Source organism: Charadrius vociferus, unplaced genomic scaffold (assembly GCF_000708025.1).
Source record: "Charadrius vociferus isolate BGI_N301 unplaced genomic scaffold, ASM70802v2 scaffold136, whole genome shotgun sequence".
Taxonomy (NCBI): Eukaryota; Metazoa; Chordata; class Aves; order Charadriiformes; family Charadriidae; genus Charadrius; species Charadrius vociferus.
Window position 1 is genome coordinate 1456946 of NW_009648960.1, and position 18977 is coordinate 1475922.

The 18977-nt window shown below is 45.4% G+C and overlaps 2 protein-coding genes across 2 annotated transcripts in view; both read left to right on the top strand.

Moving 5' to 3' along the window:
* The window catches only part of MREG (melanoregulin), a 21705-nt gene extending 16491 nt beyond the window's left edge, over positions 1–5214 (top strand). The window contains exon 7 of the mRNA XM_009887592.1: positions 5153–5214. Within this exon, the coding sequence (XP_009885894.1) occupies positions 5153–5214 (62 nt within the window). The remainder of the gene's footprint in view (positions 1–5152) is intronic.
* Positions 5215–10063: 4849 nt separating this feature from the next.
* FN1 (fibronectin 1) overlaps positions 10064–18977 on the top strand; it is a 214993-nt gene continuing 206079 nt past the window's right edge. The window contains exon 1 of the mRNA XM_009887594.1: positions 10064–10106. Within this exon, the coding sequence (XP_009885896.1) occupies positions 10064–10106 (43 nt within the window). The remainder of the gene's footprint in view (positions 10107–18977) is intronic.

Consider the following 18977-nt stretch of genomic DNA (forward strand, 5'->3'; position numbering starts at 1 on the left):
GGATGATAGCCAGAAGGCCCCGCAGTGCATCTCTGTCACGATACCCTGAGGAGTGTACCTTGCTGGCGCAAGATGGACAGAGAGTTTCCTTCCCTCCGGGACTGGGCTCCTCTGCCGAGGGGTTAGCACAAGTAGTGCTGCTCCTTGTTTTCTGGCAGAGAAGCGAGCGGGCCGGCCGGAGCAGAACGAGGAGGTCAGCGAGCTGTGCCCCACCGTGAGGGCACAGGAAGGTGGATGCTGTCCCCAAGGTGCTCCCAAGCAGAAGGGAGCAAGAACTGCTGTAGCGTAGCCCCAGTGGGAGGCTGCTAGCCTCGTAGTGTATGCAATAGGCACAAGAGGAACCTGCTGCACAAGGCGTCGCTACCGGTAGCTGCAAAAGTCAAGATGCCTCTAGTTACAAGTGCTGTGAGGAGATCCGCGTTTCCACCTCCTGCTGGTCCCCTCCCTCAACCCTACTAGCTGGGAGGACCAGCGAGGGAGGAAAAATACCTCAGTCGTCTACAACTCCTTGTCGCTTCTCTGTGCAGAGGTCCTCTTCTTCATCCCCAGCCCACGGCAGCTCCGCCAGGCAGGTCCCCGGGAATTCGGCAAAGAGGCAGGAGCAGTGCATAGCTGGGAGAGGAGTTAGCACCGGGCAGCAAAGCCTTGGAGCAGTGTCGCAGTTAGGTGCTGTGTCCCCTGCCATTAGTGGTTTGGAGGTGTTTATGTTGGGGGTGCTTAGCCCAAGATCTTAAAAGAAGTTAGATTTTAGGAAGACACCAAGGTCAGACCTGCTGAGAATTTGGCTCCTGTAATATCCTCAGATTGGTTGCCCAACATCTTCATTAATTTATGAAAGTTTTGGTCTTAATTGCATAAAAATCCCACTATAAAGCTGCATGTCCTGTCAATATATACCTTCCCTGCTGTTAATGGGGATTTTTAATGAACATCCTTTCTATCTTGGGTTTTTGTCTGGTAATGAGCAATAATTTTAAAACACTGCATTTGATCCTTTAAAAACAAGTGGAAGTTCTTCACTGGTTAACATGTGCTGCTAATTGGCCAGTTGAAAATGCTGGTTACACAGGACCTCCCAAAATAGCAAACCAGAGCTTTTATTTGTTTATACCTACAGTGTTTGAAATATATATTTATGAATTGTTTCTGTTTGTCAGTCTTCCTGGGAAATGTTTTTCTCAACTCAGGACATGAGTGAAAACTGAGTTCAATAAACAAGACACATTACAAAACTAACTTTTCTTACTCTTACTGTAACCCTGTTTAGGCAGCAATGTTATCCTGAGTGCTGAGAGAAAAAGGTTGGGATATTTGTAGAGCATACACCTCTGTGGCTTGTTCTCCATACACAATTGCCCATTGACTTGAAAGAGTAGGGTAATTTGTCAGCCTAGGACTGAATTTAATTTAATTTCAGTGGGATTTGGAGTTAGGTGCACAGTTCCCATTGATTTTTTTATTTTTTTTTTAGCAGAAGTTCAGCTGCGCTTTGGAAAACTTCCCATGTTTTTATAGAAAATAAACTTCAGTGCATGGCAACTCCAGGGTTTGATTTGAACAAACTGTTGCAGAACACATTGATCTGGCGATCCAAGGAACACCGTGCCAAAGTACATGACACCACCCAAAAGTCAGCCCTTGGGATCTTATCACTTTATAGTACTACATAGTACTATATAGTACTACATCTGATGACTTCTGAAATCTCATGGCTGAGAAGAAGGGATATCTTGTTAGCTGTGGCTCTGTTTGTTTCGGCGACAGAGGTTGACATTAAGCAGCACCTTTGCAGAACCTCCCCTTCCTGTCACTTGTAGCTGTGAAACTGGTTCCGATGTCAACAAAATGCAGTTTGTTGTAGCTGAATAGGACAGAAACTGCCTAAAAGGGACAATAATTAGGATCTCTGAATGAATTTAGGTACAGGATTCAGGCCCTGTGCAGGGGAAGTGCGGAGTTTCTGAGCACAGCCGCAGGGAGGAGTGGGAATTAACAGCAGCATCAGATCAGAGGGGAGCTGCTTGCTCCTGTGCAGCAGGGAGGAGTAACCAGGCTTGGGGACTTGGGCATCGAATTATGTACTGGTCTCAACATGAACAGAAAAAGGTCTGTCAATCCCAGCACTCAGATAAAAATGGCCATGGGGCAATCTGCAAACATTGCAAATAGCCTTTGGTTAAGCATAAGGATGCAGAACTTCTAAAAATCTGCAACCTGAAAAATTACAGAAACCAGCAGAAATTGTTTCCCAAGAGGTCCAAGCTCAGGTTCGTCATTCTGTTCATCTCAGTAAGAAGTGCCCTGTCTTTTGTGCACTTGAGGTAAAAGACTGATAAACTGAATTTCAGTTAGTAAAATAGAGTAATTTGCCTTTCCTAATTTGCATAGAAATTACTAGGGAGACACAAATCTTTTAACTCTTGTTTTGCTCAGGTTTGGGCGTCCTCTGCTGACAGGAGAAGGAAACACAGCTTAGTTTGTCTACTAACAAGCTTTCGGTTGTGTCTCAGGGACCAGCAGTAGATGTCCCTCCACCCGGAATTCAGAGACGACACACGCTCACCATAAGGTTCAGATGCTGCCCAGTTGCCTGTTGATACTGGTCCTCCAGAGGTGTTTAAAAGATGTACTTAGGCTCTGTCACAGGAAAAGTTACCCGTCTGTACAGCAGATATGGTGGGACTATCCTGTTCAAGGGCAAGAACAAAGATGGGGAAAGAAGCACAAACAAACATATCCCAATGAAACTCATTCCAGATTTTGGGCAAGTTAAAAACCCCTGGCAGCGGAAAGGCTCCTGGGCAGCACTTGCAGTGTGGGTCTCAAACTGAGAACGTGAGATTAAACTGAGGAGATGTTGAGATGGTAAAAACAAGTCAGACGTACACAGTTGAGCATCACACCCTGGAGCTTTTGCAGCACAGACTGAGCGTCATAGGCCTCTGGGTGGACAGGCTGCCTCACCAAATGGACCAGGGCACCTCATTATGAGCAACTTCCTCGCTATTGAGAAAGTTGGAATAAAGGTTTCATAAAATATATAAATCCCAAACAGCATCCACGTCAGAGGCTCCCTGGTGATGCTGCATCACTGTCCCAGCCCTGGGTTGGGGGGAATTAATTCCCCAACAAGAGCAATTACCTTCTTCACTAGAAGCAAGTTTGTGTTTCTCTCGTTTGATACACCATACAGACTTCTAGCTGCCGTTCAGATGGGCTTGAGGCTCCCCTTTGGCCTGTATCATGCCTGGATGTTTGTACAGATGACTCTGACAGCCTACAGGTCTCAAGTGCCACTGGATACCTGCATGCTGGAAGCCAAACCCTGCCGAAGTCCAGCAAAGCCTGCCGGCACCCACCTGGGAAGCGGTGGCTGTAACAGAGCTCAGCGAACACCAGATGCCACTGTTCCCTTAGCCATGCTGAGGGAAATCATGTTTACAATGCAGGGGAAATTTTTCCAACCTTTTCTTGCATGCATCAAGTCTCTCAAGGCTGCAAAAACTGGCTTTCTGTTAAAGGTTGGGGTTTAGACATTTAATAATTGCTCTGGCACTCTCTGGGAGACAGTGGTGAGCCCATCTCTCTTTCAAAGGTTTGCAGGGCTGGGGCCAGGGACTCTGCTCCTGCTTGGAACTGCCGCTAGGTGTGGGGCTGACTGCTGCAGGAATTAGCATGTTTACGAAGAACATTTATTTTCCTAGAGGGTGACTTTGTCACCCCTTACTTAGCCAGGAAAGGAAAAATACCAAGAATTCTTTTAAATGAGCAATATGGGAGGATTTAAAGTACATCTGGGTTCACTCAGCTTTCAGATACTTTTCTTTTTTTCTCAAATTGACTTCGTATTTAACTAATATTTCAACTGGAAAAAAAAGAAAAAATAAATAAAGAGACTTTTTACATCCATCCATAAGCCATAGACACGCACTGCTTGGGTTTCCTTTTCCTTTGCCACAGTAGAATAAGACACAAGTAGCACAATTCATGAGATAACTTGAAATAGATAACCATTGGGTATGAGTCCGAGTAGCTACTCCAAAGTCAAGTAAAAAAATCCTCATTTATACCAACTAATGGTCTAAGCTTTGTCTTCTACCAGTGCCCGTTTGGCTAGTTCAGATGCTGCCTGTATCAACCAGGCTGTTGAGCAACGCTTGTGGCTTAATACTGGCCACTATGTTGGCTTAACAGTGGCTGAACAAAATATTTTAGGTTTTTAGGTTATGGGGAGCAACACTATAGGGTTCCTTTCCTCTAAATCCAAGCTGGAATTATGTACGGGGCAATTGCCATCTGTAATAGAGACCAGCTAGAAACAAAAATCAATTTACAGATCATTTTGACATGTGCGCACATGCTTTATTCTTCACATTCCAAGTTTTCGTAGCACATACATCATGAATTTGGCAGGATGAGAAAAAAAAAATCATGGTGGATATTCAGCTGTGATCTGTAAGACAGGCAGAAGATGGCAGTGCAGATTTTTGGTAAAGGCTGGAACAGCAGCAGGCGATGGAGATGGGAGGCAGCGGCCTGAAAGGAGTCAGGCTTTCCATTTTACTTGCTATGGATGTAAATCACACCATAAGTTCTGATAAATAATGAGAATGGACATGGGAAAGAAAACTGTCATCTTTTAAATGTCAGCTATAGGAAAAATTACCATTTCAAACCATTCAGTTTCAATCATTTCTAATGCTAGAAATCCCAACACTTACAAACACTTCCTGGAGGGAAAGCGTGTACTTTTCTAATCTAATGAGGATCAGTAATGCTGAGTGACTTACCACAAAATAGCTCTCCAAAAGCATTTCTTTGAAGAAAAACAACGATTTTTGCATGAGGAGTCCTTATTAGGCAAGTTATGGATTATCAGAAACATTTCTTTTGTTTACAAGTTGCAGACCTTGAGGACACATCCATAGGAGAGCTGGACTTGCACAGGGGAGGCCATGGAGAAATCTGCTCACTGGCCACTCCCAAACGCCCCAAGCAAAGACTTGCATGGCCAAAAGCTTGTCTGTTTTTCCTATCAGTTGGACTAACAAAACGTACCACATCTCTACATAAGCCTTATCCTTATACTTTAAAGGAGAACAGTCATTTTTCAAAGCGGTAATAAATTCAGGTGACTTTTTTGTCTTACTAGGATTAGGAAAGGAAGACGCCATGGAGGCTGTGGGCACCCTTGCCATGATAGCATCCCAGTAACACTGAAATAAACGGATTTAGGCAGCCAAACTAGCAAACAGCCAAGGAGTTAGAGCCATACAAAAGCAAAGACAAGGGGGCAGCAAATGAAGGCAAATAGGCACAGCCCAGCCACTGCCCAGGAAAAGGGTATTTGGCAGGTGGAGAAGGTTGTGTGCAACTGCTTGTGTGCTGTTGCCAAAATACGTTGTGATGGTGCAGCAGAGTGCGTCATCTGGGTAGCACCAGCAGGATGAAATGTGTTTGTGTATGCTTGAATAACCATCATTAAAAACCCTGTTTGATGATAGCTCACCAGTAGATCAGAAAGAAGAGATATTTATGAAACGATGTGTTACCAAAAGTTTATCCTTTCAAGAGTGGCAACTTTATATCTGTTAAGCTGCTGGGATTCTTTCCATTGGCTTGAACTGGGTTTGAGTCAGACGTTGGAGACACAAACACCAGGGCAAGTCCAGACACCACTGAAGTCAAAAACAAAACTTCTGCCAGCTGCCCATCTATTCCTCTTCTGCATCAAAGTCTCAAAAATAACAAATATGGTTTCTGAAAAGATTTCTACAAGTGATGAGAGGATCTACCTGTACTCATCCGGAGGAAGAAAATACAGCCCACACCATTTCTCACGGCCAAGGGATCACAGGGAAAATTCAGATTGGAGGAGACCTCAGGAGGTCATCTCAGCCAACTTCCATGTTGCTTGAAATAATCTCTCTTCTTTTGAAAATGGCTCAAGCAATCTGTATGGAAAACATTATTGGCATACACAGTATTTCACCTACTTCACCTACTTCAAAGACACAGTGGTTGGTACAAAGGAAATATATTAAACTTTTTTTTTTTTTAATTAAAAAAGTGAAATAGATTTTTGAACCTCAGCTGGAAGGCAGGTTTGGAATGAAGGAATCCATCTATGAAATACTTCTTTGATACCTCTAACTCACATGACCAGGGTTAGCTTTAAATATGTGTTTTCATTCTTCCTTAGGTGAAGGAGCCAGACAGAGGAGTGATGGGAGCCTGGAGCCATGCGAGGTGATTCACCCTGCCTGGGAGGTGCCCAGCAGGGTGATCTGGTTAGCAGGGAGACAGCAGCACCCATGGAGTCAGCAGTTCCCAGCGAGCCATTTGGGGATGAAGGGGGAGGGAGAGAAGGGAAGGGTGTTATCTTGGTGGTAGGGAGTTGGCCTAGGATTTGGAAACACACTTTCCATTCCCAGAGCCGGCCCATCCCTGTCTGCCTTTCAGGTCATCCATGTGCAGGATGGGGAGGTCGTACCTAGTAGAGCTGAGGGCAAGATGATCTTCCTGCTCTGGAGGGATTGTCAAGGTCTTGATACGTCTGCATCTGTCTTCAAGCAAAACTTTGTATCTCTAAAACGTTCACGAGCCTATTATCCAAAAGACTCTGCTATAATAATTTCAAGATGTTTTGCTTCAATTTTGACTTTTTTTAATGCTCTCCAGCTTTTTGGTATAAGCCGAATAAAGCATTGTTTCTATCAGAAAAATAAAACTTCAAATTTAGATCACAGCAGTGCCTTTTAAAGCAGTGCTAAAAGAGGTTTTGTTTTTTTGGTTTTTTTTTTTTTAATTCAGGGGAATAGCTATTCCCACAAATAGTTTCAGTTCTGATAAATCAGCATTTCCAGACAGAAAATTGGTTAGCTTAGTTTTGTTTTAAATCCTAACCCTGCCTAATACTTAACTCCTTGTTGTGAACTGCTTTGGAATCTACCAGCAAAGTGTACTGCATGGTAGTAAGTTATATAGTGATTATTATTCAAGTGAAAATTATGTTTCAAAACATAAGGGAAGGGTATCTTTTAATCATTTTGACTATGTTTAAGTGAGATCACCAAGAGGGACTATAGCTCTGCAAAGGACATGTGCAGGCATGCCTAGGAATTTGGCTTGCCTGCAGTTTATCTGTCCCAATTAAAGGCAGATGCAGCCTTTCGCTTCCATGAACGTTTATGAACTGGCAGATCTGCTGAACAGGGAGACAGTTAATATATAGCAACCAGTCCTGAACTAATCAGACACACACTTTTACAGTGTTGTTTGGCTTTAGCTTGCCCAATTGCATGAAGGAGATCTTCAGTTTTCCTTCCTACCTCCTTGGACTAGATGCTGCACAGAAATTACCCAAGTGTGGGTAATCACATAGTTTGCAGTTTGTGTCACTTCTCCAAAGTCTATGACAAAAGAGGGGAATTACAGGACGCGCAAAGTATCAAAGTGGCTTATGCTCTAGTACTGCTTTGCAGAAGAGAAGGAGCTTCCCCATATTACATGCAAACATACTGGGAATGGTGAATGGTTTGGAAAGCCCAACAGCTACTTAAATCTGCCTCTTGCTTAAATATCCAAGGAGTTGCGCTGCACCTGAACGCCACCATTCCCATGCTGAGGTGCTTAGTGATATCCTACTGATGAACACATCAGATGCCCAGTGAAGCTGCAGCCAGGTCTCCACCAGGGCAGCTCCGATGAAATGGGTGTACCTATGTACCTGGGTCATTGCGAGAGGAGAAAGTGAGACCTCGCAGCCCTGATGTCTCCCATAAGCTCAATTCATCCTGGACACACTTCAGTGGTCAAACATGATCATGAACACAGCATCCTGTCACTATTACTCGCTCCTCGTACAGCAGCAGCACGCAGAAAGCTCAGTTTCAAAATGCTGTATGGGCAATTGGAGCTGCACGGATCCAGCCCCCCAGGTTGCGATCCAACACAAACCCTGCTAGACAGACAACGGACAAGCAAGATGTTCAAAGGTAAGCTCAATGCACTTTTTTCTCCTATTTCTCTTTAAATTATGAGTGCACGCTATGTCAAATCTCAAGAAGTTTAACAGCAATGCACATGCCTCATGCTACTGCAGAGCATCATCTGCTGGATCAGAGCAGCAGTTTCTTTCCCCCCCAGCTTTTATTATTCTTAACACTGACAATTTATATTACTAGTTATAAATACCAAGGCTCGTTTTTCAACCCATCGCCTGTTTTCAGATTCTTTCCTTACATTTTATTATTCTTATTTCGTGTTAGGTTCGCTGTTACATGTTTTCTACCTTTGAGCCTTACCTTTCACACCTCTCTATTTCCTAGTTTTTATTATTGTAAACCTGCACATATTAAAAGTTAATGAGGTGGTAGGGGGGCTGACTGGGAACAGGACCGCCTGACGTCGGTGATTACCAGGCTTTTCCTATATTTAGCGCAAGATGTAACCATGAAACTATGTGAACTGACAGTCGGCAAACCTACAGCTATACTGTGAAATATATGGTACAGACATAACCACCAGCATGGGACTGAGTCTCCCACCCACAGCACTAAGCAGAAAGACTTGCTAGAGATAACACAGCTCTTTCCTTTTTTAATGATTCATGCAAATACAGCCATTGGCCTCAGTGGAGAGAGCTTGAGGCCTAAATTTGGAAGGTCTAGTAATCACCGTGCAGTTTCTAGGTAAAAATAAACACATTTCTCGGCACTGAAAAAGGCTCATCCAGAAGAGGAGAGTGGTCCACACCACCCAGCTTTTCAGTCCTGTGTTTGCAGCTTTTTTTTTTTGAAGATGCTATTCTCCATTTTTTCCATTTCTTTTACATTAAAGACCAGCTGCACTTGGTGAACTAGCATTGGATAAAAAGGTAGTCTTCAAGGAGGGGAAAAATGAAGATAAGCAAGCTGGAGAAGGATGGCAACAATCCTCATGTCGTGAATGGTTTAACATTGGTTTTTCCCTTGCTAAGCTACAACTATGAGACCTAGCACGCTCCTCCGAATACACAAAAGGACATAATACCTCCATTTAATCTTACAGTCTTGCATGGAAAGGGGGTTTTATGTGCAGGGAACAGTGAATTGTGGGTAAAGAAGGTCAGCGTGGATGCCTGTGACTAAGTTGTAAACACACCTGATTGAAGCAGTTTGTCTTCTTGCTTTAAGTGCACCAACCACTATTTTTCACTTGGATTCCTTTCTCGAACCCCTCCCTGGTTCAGCGGGATGTCAGCCTGTGTCCCCAGGCCAATGAAGCACCATCACTCATGGTCGGCAGCACCTTCGAGATGTTTCTGTAGCTTCAAAGGTTGATGAGCAGCAACAGGGTGTGAAGATACCCAAGCATTCGTGTACCACGGTTCCCAGGGTGCCATCCCATCAGACTCCTTCCTATCCTGCAATGAAGATGGATATTGCTCAGGACACAGCCCTCTCTCGATGGCTTTGGCAAGCTCTCCTGGATGAGATAAACTCTCCAACCGATGCACAAGTGCAGAGGTCTGTGCCCTAGAGTATGCTCACATAAATCACCGCAGCTCTGCCAATTCCAGGTGTCTCAGGAACTGGCCCCAAACACTGTATTTGTACAATTTCTTCCATCCCCGCCTACCTTTGAATGATTTGTGTCTTTTGAAGACACAGAGCTTATTTCATCCTGAGACAGGGCAGTGGCTCCCTCTGGGAGCTGGTGACCTGTTGCCTGGGTTGATACATGATCTATGACAGCAAGGAGCTAAGGGCATTTGCTCTGACTCTCAGATATAAGTCTTCAGCAAACAAGGGGATGGAAGCAAGCATACACTTTCCTAACTATTAACTTTTTGGTTTGAATTTACAGCACTTTTTACAGCTTTTTTGAATGATTTTCCACCCCAGGAAAAGGCAGATCAGATGCTTTCACAGGCTGCATGTGCTTTTTGCTTGCTTTGTACTGCACGAGTTGGCACCTTGCATGGCTGGATCACGTGGGGCTGGAGAACATCAGTGGGTACAACCAGTTTCTACCATTTCAGTTGATGTTTTTACTTAGTTTTAGCATTCTTTATGACCACATGCCTGCTCTGAGAGGAAAGAAGGATTCCTTGCCAGGCAGAGGTAAGCATTTAAGCAAAACAGTATGATGGGAGAGCTGAAAAAAAAACCCAGGACCACCATTTGCCCACCCTGGAGCACAGCAGTCTCTCCATAAAAGACTTTGGGACGAGGAGGAGGTAGCAGACAGCTGTCTCCCTCTACCCTTACAGGCACCAGCCCCTCCTGAGCTGATATTATTCTCTGTGAAAGACCCTATAAAAGATTAAATTCAGGCTATCTGTTCCTATTTGTATTCCTCCTGTGTACTCCTTTGAAGCATATTTTAATTCTCACTGTTCCCCAACCTCATTTGAGCTGGTGGTGCTGGAAGGTATTTAAAGTTATAGCCATACTCCCATGGGCCACCATGAAAGAAATTAGGAGAGAAAAAAAAAAAAGGAAAAAACCCAGAAAGAAAGCCTGAGTCTGTCTGATGCACAGCAATGCTTATATTTCAATTACAGAGAGCGAGGGGCCAGACTCAACAGAGTCTGAGACAGGGAAGGGAAGAATTATGTTAGAAAACCAGACACCAAAGCTATAAAAGAGCGACTGCCTGTAAATGGCTAATCCAGTTAACAAAGCAGGCAGGTGGCAACCATGCTTTCAATCCGAATCCTGCGCCAACACGGCAGGGCACACTTATTCACACCACCTGAGGGTTTGACCTGCAGCTGTGCTGTTCCTGCAGGGCAGGAATGATCCACAGGCCTGTGTGTGATGGTATTAAAAAAACAACACACCAAAAAAACCCAATTGCTCAGCCATCCCTCCTCCATCTCAGACAGAGCTGATTCAGAGCAGGCAGCTTCCCAGCTCCCCAACGCTGTTTCCTTGCTCCTTCCTTCCTCAAGACATTGGTAGCGGGGGATTTCTATCCTACCTGCTGGTGGTTGGTGTTGCCTCCTGCAAACAGCATTTAGGGCAGGCCTGATGCTGCTGCTGCCAAACCTTGCACGCACACGCTGCAAGGGGAGGCAGAGGCACAACCCCCAGCTGAGCTGGTATGAATCCCGTCACGGGGGATAAAGGAACTGCTTTCACACCAGGCACAGCCCCACACTGATAAGCGAGCTCGCCTGCGCTGAATCCCAGCCCAGCCTGGGCAGGGCTCCCTTCACAAATATAGGGCTTTTGTGGGATTTTATGAATGAAGCAGGGCAGGGATTTGCACGATGGAGGTGACACAGTGCAGCTGCCTTCCCAGGGGAGGCTGAAGGCGAGATAAACAGCCCAACTGGCTCCTTGAGGCCACTTCTCCGATTACCCAATATTTTCCTCTGGGCTCTGGTCTCCATGTCTCATAAATCCCCTTGCTGTTTGGCCCCTGAGGAGCAACGGGGGCTGTGAACGTGCATCCAAGCAACGCACCCTGTTCCTGGGCTAACAAGGGACTTTTTGAAAGAAACTCCGAGCAGGATGACGTCAAGCCAGAAACCTCTCAGAGGATGTTGCAAGCTGGGCTTTGAAGGCAGGGTTTGTTTAGGGACATCAGGTTTCAGCTGGATCTGCTGATACTGGACATGCCAATAAGAAATCCCAGTTACCAGGCAAAACTGAGTAAGAGGCTTTCAAGCTGCGGGTACCTTTAGCTGAGCAGCACATAAACATCCTGCCGTCCTTGGCAGGGAGGGAAGGAGAAACCACTCTGCCTTGTGTGTCCTGTCTGAATTAAACCAGAGCTCTCAGACTTCCCCATAAGCACTCTCATCAGCACCTCTTCCTTCACTGTGCACCCAGAATAACAAACCAGGCCTAGCAGAAAGCTGGCAGAGGCTCGGAATAGATGGTATGCATTGAAGAGGGTTTTGCCATACCCCCCCCATCAGCCCCTGCATGCACAGATTTGCTTCAGCAATGGTGTAGGCTTCATCCTCATCTGGTCAAATCCACGTGTAGAAGCTTTTCTTGAAAAATAATAACCACCTGAGACCTTATGCATCTTTCTTTAGAAATGCCACGCAAAATACACAGTCTAAGTTTTGAGAAGGGACTAGTAGCTTTTGTTGGATCTGTGAAGGGCTACAAGGAGACAGCAGGGGAAGGACAGCTGTTTCACGCTCCTAATCCTTAGGCACTGCTGAGGTTTCTGGGGTTTGAGACCCAGCATAACTCTGTAGGTCATTTAGGGGCAGGATGGTGTAGTGAGACTGTGCTACACTGTTGCAAATTAGTGCAAAGGAGGATTGCACCCGAGACATGTTAGATTACACTGTGATCCTACAGAGATGGTCAGTCTATGCTTATTAAATTCACTGCGACAGCTGTGAACACACAGTGCTTCGTCTCTACAAATAAATAAAACAGTAAGTAAGAAATGCTGCTTGACATCAGGGACAACCAAAGCATGGGACATTGCCTTCCGATTTCCCAAATCGTGGCTTAGATAGAATCCTGTTAAAAATAGGGTTTCAGTAAGAGTTTAATTCTTTCTGCTCCTGCCTGCCTTTGGCCAAGCTCTTCCAATAGGAGATGGGGCCATCTTAGTTTCTGTCCAGAAGTTGTCAAAGTTGGGGATGCTTTATTTCCTCTGGTTCGCTGCTCTTGGTTGGGTTGCGTCACAAGTCCCAGATCCTGGAAGCTGTATCAAACAGTTATATGCTTTTAGGAGATGCAACAGATGCAGTCAGGCTTTTATCTTCCAGGGCCTCCAAATTTCTGGATCTATATTTTATTTCAATGATCTCTCAATTGCTAGTTGTTACATTGAACAAGAGAACAGACCCATTTGGATAACTTTTTGCTTGGTCAAAGCCTGTATTTAATGACAATTTCTGGCTCCCTTTCCAACAGTCCATGATAGGGCTTATTTTCCAGCCTGCACCTGAACACCCAAAAGTCCTCAAGGAATCAACAAGTAGGGCTGGAAACGGTGAATGCCAACCTACCTGTCAAGAGCTGAGACCAGCGTTTCTAATTGCTCTGAGCTTCCTTTACCCGTCAGTGAATCACCAACCTGTAAAAGTGAAAACAGAAAGCTCCTGCACCCAGCTCTCCCTGTGAACAGTGCCAGCTGCTGATAGCCTCTCCAAACAGTTTCATTTCATGCCGTAGCTGCCCATCTGCAGCTGTATTCCACCAAGTCACTCTTTGGGAGCTTGCTGACCTTCTAAATCATGATTTGGTTTTGTGTAAAGAAACAAAACTGCCTGCCTGCATGGTACTTTGATCTTAAAGAGTATTTTTAAGTAACGGAGCTGGGTGAGGCTATGAAATGGTCTGCTGGTGAGTCACGACACCACTTTCTGCAGTGATCCTCTTTGTCAAACAGCATACCTGATTTTTCTTGCTCAGTGTCAAATATTTGCTGTCTGTCTGATTGTAAAGGGTATTTCACAGCAAAACCAAATGTCTGTTTTTACAGTGGCGCATCCTTTCACTGCTGGCTATTCTCTCACACATGTGTACACTCAGTTGTGCAGAGGAGCCAGACATAAAGCCAAGGTAAAAAAGCTGTAATCAAAGTTGTACACAAAGCAAAAGAGACGACCCCAAAATGCCATTAGCTTCCAGGAAACAGCAAGCTTTCAGAGTCCAAATCACCCTTGGTGAGAGCAAGCCCAGCTCCATTAAATTCAACAGACACTGTTACACTTCACTGAAGTAGGTCTTTTAGGGTTTATTTGAGGTTAACTGCCCAAATCCCTGGCTTACAGACCTCTTTATGTCCAAGATAACAAATGCAAAAGCAAATAGGAGCTAAGAAAGAAGCTGCGCTAGGGGCTGGTTCCCTGCCCTCTGGCTCGCTGTGTTTGCTGACAGTGCAACTATGCAAAGCATTTGGCTCAACATGCATTGTGGCCATCCTGCACTTTTATTTCAGCAGTTCCCGGTACAGTCCTGTTCGCCTCTGTTTGCTCTTCAGGGGCTTTGCATAACAGCCAGGTAGTGATATCCACATAAAGTAAACGAGTCCTATCTGCACTTTTCCTTGATTATTGACAGCAAGAGTCAATTATAAAGAAGGCCTAGCCACCCCAGACACAAAAGCTGGGCTTTGCCCCCACCTGGAGGATGCTGCAGCAAGAAAAGCCCAGCACTGGTCAAACTGGGACAAAACCCTGTGTATCCCATGGGCCGTGGATGCTGTTTGCTGGTGCTCTGCTAAACTGAGATGCTGTCTGGGGCTGATGGAGGTGGGGGGTAGGACCACGAAAGCCACACTGAGTGCTCCCCTGTGTGCGAGGGTACCCTTGGGAGCAGCTGCTTGGCTGCTGCCCTGCCTAGAAAGTGGATCGACAAATGAACCAGGCCTTGAATAAGGAGCATCTGCTTGAACATAGCTGCCTGCATTTGGGTAACACAACCCTGGCTGCTGTTTCATCTCTAAATGGGGCTCATAGTGCTGTTATACCCAGCTCCTGAAGGCAGTGAGGTATCCTATGCCAAGGGCATAAAATGGTGCCTCCACTGAACCAGCACTATGCACAAAGGAAAAAAGAGAAAGCCACCCAAAACCAGACCTCACTCCCCCTCTTTGCTTTATCATACTTATCTTTCAGTAAGGTGCTTCTAGCAGAAACAAGAGAACATCTGAAAATGCATATTTCTAGAAGTAAAGCTATGGAGTAACCTATACTATTACCCTAGCAATGGGGATGAGCTCACTTTTTATCTTGGTATTTTTTCCTCAAAGCACACCTCAGCCAAGTCGGCCTTACGCTGCAAATGGCATGAGCTCCACACAGGACACGTGCTCCCAAAGCAAGGACAGTGAGACAACTGGCCGTGCCTCTGCTGCACCATGGTGGAGTTTTCCACCACTGCTCAGCTCCTTGCAAAGTAAACACAGATGCAGATCAGCATTAGGCAAAAGTCTTGGTGCCTGGTATCATGCAATATCTCTGTATGATGCTGTTTTCTCATGCACGAGCATGTCTGTCCTCTATATGCAACTCAAGCGATTAAGCTCATGTTCAAGTGGCTCTGTGATCCAGACTTTGGATCTATTAACCATACAGTGAAACATCAAAACGGTCTTTTTTTAATGCATACCTGTCTCACAGATCAATAATGGACAGGTTGGGGCCGGGGCAGGGGGGGGAGAAAATGCCATTAAAGATGAGGAGCTGGACAAAATGGTGCTATGATTTTTTTAGTCATACCCCTGGGATCAGCAATAAAACAGATCTGATTGCAAAAGAATACACACGTTAGGCACAAGCTGTTATGAAGCAGAAATCATGTGTTAATAAGACAGGGATGTCAGCACACATGCAATCTGATCAAGAGGCCAGTTTGTATTGCTATGGGACATGCTTCTTCTGGGCTGGCATTCAGACAGCACCTCCCTCCTGGGACTTCTGCTCTCTGTATCAGCAACCAACATCCCCCAGATCCAGCACTGGTTAACATATTATGAATAATGTGCGAGCAATTGCTTGCACGCCCTTTCTTGATACTTTCCTTTTCCAAGGGGCAAATTTACATACCACTGTCCCCATGCTTGCCTCGGGTAACCCCAGACCTTTACTTTTACCCAGCAGATTCACAAACGTAGGCTACAATTTCACATCAAAGAGGAAGCTGGGAACGTGGTGACTGGTCCCAGGCATTGAGCTCAGAGATGTGAATTAACAGGGGAAAGTCCAAAAAGGAACAGCAAGAAGGGCCAGAAGACACGATTTATGACAAAAAGAGTGAAAGAATGAGGGTTGTTTAGTCTAGAAGACGGATGATAATGACCTTCAAATACACGCAGGACAAAGAGGAATGGATTAATCCTTTCTTAGTGGTTATGGTGGACAGTAGAAGTAGTAATGGGCTTAAGTTGCATCAAGGATGATTTTGGTTACATATTAAGCAATACTTTAATAATTTCCTATGCTTGCTCTCCAAGCTTGCCTGTGGAATCTTCCTCTCTGGATCTTTAAGAACAGGAGGGTTTTTTTTGTTTTTTTTTTTTAAATTTGCATCTAGTAGGGGTGATGGGCCTTTGTTTCTCATTTTTATGATTTTTTTTTTTTTTAATAGAACCAGCACAGTCCTCACTTGCTAATCTGCCTTTGTTATGGAAAGAGTCCCCATGTGGAAAGGATTTTGGGATCAGAGCCCATTATTATCCTCGGGCAAAACAGAGTCCTTCCTGAGATAAGAAAAAGCCCCAAACTGCCAGACACCTCAGGGTAGATGCTGTGGTGGCTCTTCCCAAAGACAGGGCACAAAGTTGCAGCTGTGATTAGGGCTCAAGCACCATTTCTTGCACTACAGAAACATAAGGATCTCCCTGGACTCCTGCAGAACTTCAGGAAGGAGCCGAACAGTGGTGCTTGTATCTGGGTATTCCCAGCATTTTTCTACTTGCTCTCTGTTTTGGGATCATCTGCCTTCATCATTCAGTTCCTCTCCTTGCCCTCAGAGCCTCTTGCAGCTATTTACACTTTCAAGAGAAGCATAACTACCAACAGCTGCTGGCAGCAGCTCAGTCTTTCCAGGATGAGGCAGGGAGCACCGTCCGATTTACTCACTGCAAATAAATACTCCTTCCCTGTAATTCCCAGAACCATGCAGGGGTGCAGAACCAGACTTGCTAGTCTTGCTCACTGTGGCTGCGGACACCTGAGAAGTGGGAGGTGTGGGAGAAATGCACAGTTCCTTGCAACCACTCGTGCCCGCAGCCTTGGGGAGCTGTGGTGTTGTGGCAATTAAAGACAACCACCTATTTCCTTGCTGCTCTTTTCTATCCCACAGTCTCTGTGGCCACAGCCCACAGGTTGGGACATGCTCCACTGACTGTTTTATTCAGGATAGAAGGGCCTCAGTGAAGATGCCCCATCTCCACCTATCGCACAGTTTGTAGAACAAAGTTTGTTAGCAATTGTAATTAGACTTGGCATTGGCACATACTTGCAGCAAATTGTTAAATTGTTCCACTTAATGCCTTTTGTCTTAGCTTTGCCGACATGTTTAATCAACTACCAATGCCTGATTGATGTCTTTGGTACCCAGCAATAACCAAGGGGATCCGAGCTGCACTGCAGCTAATGTGAATTAACAAAGCTTTGCTCTCAGACCTCCACCAAGCAACACCCCCAAAATTGCCTTGGGTGATTACAGTCAGCTAAGTGTCCTGTTGGATGGTTTGTTTGGTGTTTTTTTGTTGTTGTTGTTGTTGTTTGGGGTTTTTTTTTTGTTTTGTTTTGTTTTTTAATTGCAACATTTGGTGAAAATCTGTCACCAGCTTTCGTATCAATTTATGAACATCGCATCTTCACCCCTGTATACCCTACTAACATTGCCTGGGACTCAGAAGACCCCGCTACCTTTTCTTCCTCTCCTAGTAGGCAAGGCTCAGTGGTTTGGGGTATTTTTTTTTTCTTTTGGCAAGTAGATTTTTTCCCCCTCTCTGCCACACCAGAGACACCCTCATTTCCCGCTCCTCCCATTTTAACCACTGGTCACAACTGTTCATGAATCCAAATACTGTCCAAGTCTCTGAGACCTGAGAAGAGATCTGTTATACCAGGCACTATATAAAAATAGCTACTGATGTGAAGTGCCGACAAAAGAAAGCTTTCACAGGGTGAGCTCATAGGATCATACTGAAATATAAAATGGAGGAGTTCAATGGCCATTATTCCCAGCGGTACCCAAAGAGTTTGCTTGCCCCCGTGCAGCACATCAACAGCTAAACCCCATTATCCTGACAGCCTCTGATCCCCAAATTAGTATCATCTCTGATTAGTGTCATTAGTGTCATCAGACACTGGCAACATGCAGAAATTTACCAACTCACAGCATCAAGTCTATAAGTTGCCTTGCAACCTCTGCAAGTTGCTTCAACCCAGATACCAGTACTGGTAACTCTAGTCCTTCTAACACTAGGTTTTTAAAAAGTCCATAAACTCTTCTGTGAGTTGAGAGGAAAATCATGCACCTGCACCGGAGTCTCACCTTTTCTAACCAGGCTGTTGTCACTCGCTTGTAACAGAGTTTAAAGCCAGCAGGTCTAACCCAGGCTGCAGTCCTACCTTGGACCAACATGTTGGTTACCATGGGCTGCAGCAGCCCTTGAAACCACAAACTAGCATTTTGCTGATTTGGGGCTGGTTTCTAGAGCCCTGGACATGGAGGCAAGGTCATAGAATGGTTTAGATTGGAAGGGACCTTGAAGATCATGTAGTTCAAACCCTCCTGCCACGAGCAGGGACACCTCCCACTAGACCATGTTGCTCAAAGCCCCATCCAGCCTGGCCTTGAACACTTCCACTGATGGAGCACTGATGGAGCTTCCACAACTTCTCTGGGCACTGTTCCAGTCCCTTACCATCCTCAGACTGAAAATTTTTTCCTAATATCTAATCCATTCCCCCTTATCCTGTCACTACACGCCCTTGTAAAAAGTCCTTCCCCAGCTCTCCTGTAGGACCCCTTTAGGTACTGGAAGGCTGCTATAAGGTCTTCCTGGAGTCTTCTCTTCTCCAGGCTGAACCACCCCAACTCAGCCTGTCTTCATAGGAGAGGTGCTCCAGCCCTCTGGTCATCTTTGTGGCCCTCCTCTGGACCTGCTGCAACACGTCCATGTCTTTCCTATGTTGGGGGCTCTGGAGCTGGATGCAGTACTCCATGTGGGGTCTCACAAGAGCGGAGTAGAAAGGAAGAATCACCTCCCTTGACCTGCTGGCCACACTTCTGATGCAGCCCAGGATATGGTTGGCCTTCTGAGCTGTGATTGCGCATTGCCGGCTCATATTGAGCTTCTGATCAATCAGCACCCCCAGGTCCTTCTCCTCAGGGCTGCTCTTGATCCATTCTCTGCCCAGCCTGTATTTGTGCTTGGGATTGCCCTGACCCAGATGTAGGACCTTGCACTTGGCCTTGTTGAACTTCATGAGGTTGGCATGGGCCCACCTCTCCAGCCTGTCCAGGTCCCTCTGGATGGCATCCCTTCCC